The sequence below is a fragment of the Vespa mandarinia genome, chromosome 6 (assembly GCF_050613455.1).
Source record: "Vespa mandarinia isolate Hongniang chromosome 6, ASM5061345v1, whole genome shotgun sequence".
Taxonomy (NCBI): Eukaryota; Metazoa; Arthropoda; class Insecta; order Hymenoptera; family Vespidae; genus Vespa; species Vespa mandarinia.
Window position 1 is genome coordinate 6640001 of NC_140815.1, and position 5000 is coordinate 6645000.

Below are 5000 nucleotides of genomic sequence, written 5' to 3' on the forward strand. Positions count from 1 at the left end.
AAACATCATCGTTTCATTCTCTCCTATTTTACTACCTTGCATTTTTATCGACTCGAAACGAACCGCATGGAAAACTTGACGGAAAACTTGACGGAAAACTTGATCTTATTACGATCTGTAGTCGTGTGAACTGGGCCGTTCAATGTCTCTCGAACGGATGCTGAAAGCCCGGTACAGGTTACGCGATATTTGATCTCCTTCGAGAAATTTACCACGCTACCGTAAAACGTAAAGAAAGAGAAAGAGAACCACGGAAGAGAGGATGAAAAGAAGAGAGAGAAAGAGAAAGAGAGAGAAAGAGAGAAGGTAATTGTGTTCGCGTATTAAATTCTTCGATGATATTATCTGGAAAATAATGAAAAAATTAAAGGATGAAGCTTTAATGAAAAATTAAAAAAGTCAACTTTTCCGATGGAAATGAATAAACGAAATTCCTCCTGGCCCTCCCCCTCTTTCTCTCTCTCTCTTTTTATTTTTCTGGATGAATGAACCAATTTTACGATTAAAAAATAAAAATAAATTGATAGGAATACATAGGAACGAACAAATTACCTCATCTCTTATTTTTCTACGTCGAATATAATCGTTCTATTTTCTCTCGATTTTCATATTCGAAAATACGGAAACGATGGTTGAAAACTTCCTCCAATATTCCTCTCTCTTTCTCTCTCTCTCTCTCTCTCTCTCTCTCTCTCTCTCTCTCTCTCTCTCTCTTTCTCTTTTCTATTTATATTAATACTCCGAACACGTATCTTGGATTGAATTTTTGTCAGAATTTTGTTTAACCCGGAAAATGCAACTTCATGAATTTACTTCCGGACGATCTCAGGAATTTAAAAGTCTTTCAATATTTCTTTCTCTTATTTCCTTTTTAACGTGGATATCAAAATTATAAAAAAAAAAAAACGAGTAAGAGCTCTTATACCTGACCTAAAAAAAACACTTCACGATATGTATATAACAAAAATAGATACAATGTGATAAGACGAAACTACGGGTGAAAGATATACGATGTAGAAAAAATCTTTATTATTATTATTATTATTATTTTTCTTTTTTGTTTTTTTCTTTTTTCTTTTTTTTTGTTTTTTGTTTTTAATTTTTAACGCAACAAGCATTGCACCATTAAAAGTAACGTACGAAGTAAATAAAAATTCTGAACGTATTCTCTCGTTCTCCTGTTTCTCGAGACTCACCGTAGCTTCGTACCAAAATTGCAAATGCAAATAAATATTTATTTCTAAATTTAGAACGAATTCTTTCTCGAGCGTGACTTCGAACACAATGAAATGGGAGAAAAAATATTTTCCTTTTTATTATTTTTCTTTTTGTTTGTCTTTATAAATAACAATAAATAAAACTCGCTGATAATAATAATCGAGATTTATAAAAAAAAAAAAAAAAAAAAAAAAAAAAAATTGTGTCAGTAGATCTCTTGTTACTACGTATTCAATATCTCTCTTCATGCCCGATTAAGAATTTCAATCGTCAAATAATATGATTCTTTCACAATTGTACTGAAAATTAATAATATATCTGACACGTGTAATCAAGACGGCCATGAGATAGCTTATTAACAGTGGCGCTAAATGATACAATTCTAACTAATATATCTATTCGTTGTTCTCTAAATCTTTATCGAAACGATTAATAATTTCTGATTCGTGTAAATCCGATTAGATCGTACTACATTTATCAGATTTTGTCATTTTTATTAAAAATTAATCCAAATAGAGAGAAAAAGAAAAAAAGAAAAAAAGAAAGAAAGAAAGAAAGAAAGAAAGAAAAGGAGAAAGAGAGAGAGAAAGAGATAGAAAGTAAAAGATAATTCAAACGAGATACGTTCGATATATCTAGAAAATTACGAATACGGATAATGATATCCCAATTTTACGAATCACTTAATATAAAAGATTTGTATTTTTAAAAATCAATAAATAAGGCACTTAAAATGATTAGAATTATAATTAATAAACGAAATTAATTAAGCTTATTATTAAAACTGGTAGAGTCCTACATAGTGGAACATTGGAATATCAGTTTGCCATAGCACGGCATATCGATTTCGGCGTACACACAGTATCAGAGCGTCGTTAGGTAACAGGCTTTGGCCCCGAATCACGGTCAAAGTTTGGAGCAATCATTGACGAGGACCATGAAACTAGCAAGGTCACAGAGATATATGTATATGTATATATGTATATATATATATATATATATATATATATATATATATATCGAACCTAGTCAAAGAGAAAAGGAAAAGTTTACCGACGTTGCGTGACAAAACATACGGAAAGCGTCAAGTTAAGCTTTCGAATCCGCTATGGCTCATTAAAAACAACGCCCGACGACGACAACGACGACGACGACGACGACGACGACGACGACGACGATGACGACGACGTTAATATATCGACGTTATTGCATACATGTACCTACGTATTCGTTTATACATATGTATACATACATATATATGCATATGCGATTGAGTGTAGATATAACATGCGGTCTAACACAACGAGTTTGTCAATAGATTAATCCTCGTACATTGTCGCGACCCAGTGGCGCCTTTGACCCCTTATACGAACTATAAACGAGTACTCATTTCCCATACTCTTGCGTGCATCGCATTTACATGAAGAGTTTCGAACGACTTTAGCTACACTCTCGAATCTCAAAGAAGAGGATAGTACCTCGAAATATTAACACTATCGTCAAGCACTTTTCCAAGTACTTCACCTATCTCTCTCTCTCTCCCTCTCTCTTTTGTCGATAAAAAGGACAAAGATTAAGACAATCGATCTATCTATCTATCTACCTATCTATCTATCTACCTATCTATTTATTTATCTATCTACTTATCCATTTAACTATCTATACATGATATTTTTTAATTAAAAAATGTTACCTATTACTATATATAACTTTTATTATTCTAAAAGATTACTTAATAAAGCATATATCTTTGTTCGTCTATCTTATAAAAGTTCTCATTTAAAAATTCATTAGGAACGAACGTTAAAAAGAAAAACAAAGAGAGAAAAAAAGAAAAGAGAGAAAAAGATAAAACGATGTTAAAAATTAAAGTACAGTAGAAACGAAAGCAGTTTAGTTTCCCTCGATTCAACGTCATCGATCCTAGATAACTACGAACGCGTTATCAGCGAGAATGCGTTCATCAATGCGAGCAAAGTTTCTACACAAGTTCCGCGTTACGAGTTCGATAAAAGCAACGCTTTAGATTCTTAGAATATCTTATTCGGAAGTAATTATTCATTTGATCGATTGTGGTATTACTCGAGAGATTTTAAGAAATATAATACGAAGTTCCTTAATCGGTAAGTATTATCGATACCTGATTACTATTCGCAAAGCATTCGTAAAATCTTCGAGAAATCGTGGCGACACAAAAAACTTGATAAAACAAAAAAACTGAAAGATTCTATCAAAAGTGACGTTTGATATAAAATCGAATGAAAGTACAAGGAATCATAAAAAGCGAAGAAAGGATTGAGGGGGATAAATTAGATTTTCTTTTTGCTCGACTCGCAGTCGAATTATGATAGGAAAAGGATTCCGACGTAAAGAGGATTTTGAGGAAAAAAAAAAAAAAAGAAAAAAAAAGAAAGAAGAAAAGAAATGTGGAAGAAGAAATCACCTTGATACCACTCCGTCCTTGCTGCTTTAGAAGAACGTTCTCCGGCTTCATATCGCAATGTATGATTTTGTTCTTGTTCAGTGCGTCGAGGCATAGAAGAAGGGAATACGAAAACTTTCTGACGAGCTGAAGACTAAAGCCCCGAAACCTGTTCTTCTTGATGAGCTCGTAAAGATTAATACTGAGTAGCTCGAAGGTTATACATGTGTGACAACGAAAGGTGAACGCTTCGAACATATGAATGATGTTCATCCTATCGTGTTTGTCCTGTTCCCTAAGCTTCTTCAGTATCTCGATTTCCTCTTGCGCCTGCCGATGGAACCTCTTCTCGTTCCTAATCATTTTGAGGGCAACGTGCTCATGATTCTTGTGATCATATACCTTAACGACCTGACCGAAGGAACCTTTGCCGATTACCTTGAGGACCTCGTACCTGTACGCCACGTGATCGTGCGGTACGTGTATATAAGAGCCTTGATCGTTGTCGTACTCGTGATTGTTACGCCGTCCAATGATGCCGGGTCGTTTCTTGGCATTCGCCCCGATAAAATAAATGTATTCGTAATTGAATATCTCGTGGTGTTCATACGGCGTGAGTTTGTTCATATAGAACCTCATTACGGTATCCGGTAGGAGCCTCATCGACATACGTTTTTCAGGAAAAAGAACGGTACTGGGGCTTGCGCTGGCCCCAGACGCGGTGCCGGGCCTTCCGTCGGTGGTAGAAACGACGGCTCCACCCGTACCACCACTACCACCGCCTCCGCCACCGCCACCGCCACCGCCACCGCCGCCGCCGCCGCCACCACCGACGCCGCCGCCGCCACCACCACTCGAACTGCCATCCGATCTACCGTTCTTCACCATCGGGCTACTCGACTGCGAGTTTGGCTGGGAATGCGAATTGTGACTCGCGTGCGAGCTTAAACTGAGATTTAGGCTGTCCGAGTTCCCGGAGAGATTCTGCAGGCTGTTGTTAGCGCTTGACGCAAGGCTGGGCAGGTGCGTGGACGCTCCTCCGCCACCGGCACCGACACCACCACCACCTCCTCCTCCTCCGGCTCCTCCTCCTCCGCTGGCACCACCGCCAACCACGTGACCGATGGTCGCGTGCGCGACGTGTCGCGGCGGCGACGATTCGCTCTGCTTCAAGTTGTCGAAAGCCGCTGCCATCATCACTACTGCCGCCGACGTTGACTTTAACGGTGGCAGGTGATTGCTCTCGTTCGTCGCTATGTTACACGTCTGCGTCGATATCGTGTCCGCCGCCATTCCATACGGATTTGCCCTTGACAGAGGCATCATGCTCGCCGCAATGGTTAAGCTAGTCATTTGTTCC

The 5000-nt window shown here is 37.9% G+C and overlaps 1 protein-coding gene across 1 annotated transcript in view; it reads right to left on the bottom strand.

Annotated features, from left to right (window-relative positions):
- Positions 1 to 5000, bottom strand: part of LOC118441016 (uncharacterized) — a 20574-nt gene that overhangs the window by 15568 nt on the left and 6 nt on the right. Inside the window, exon 1 of the mRNA XM_035864861.2 lies at positions 3662 to 5000. This exon is cut by the window's right edge and continues 6 nt beyond it. Coding sequence (XP_035720754.1) covers positions 3662 to 4993 — 1332 coding nt within the window. The 5' untranslated portion in view covers positions 4994 to 5000. The remainder of the gene's footprint in view (positions 1 to 3661) is intronic.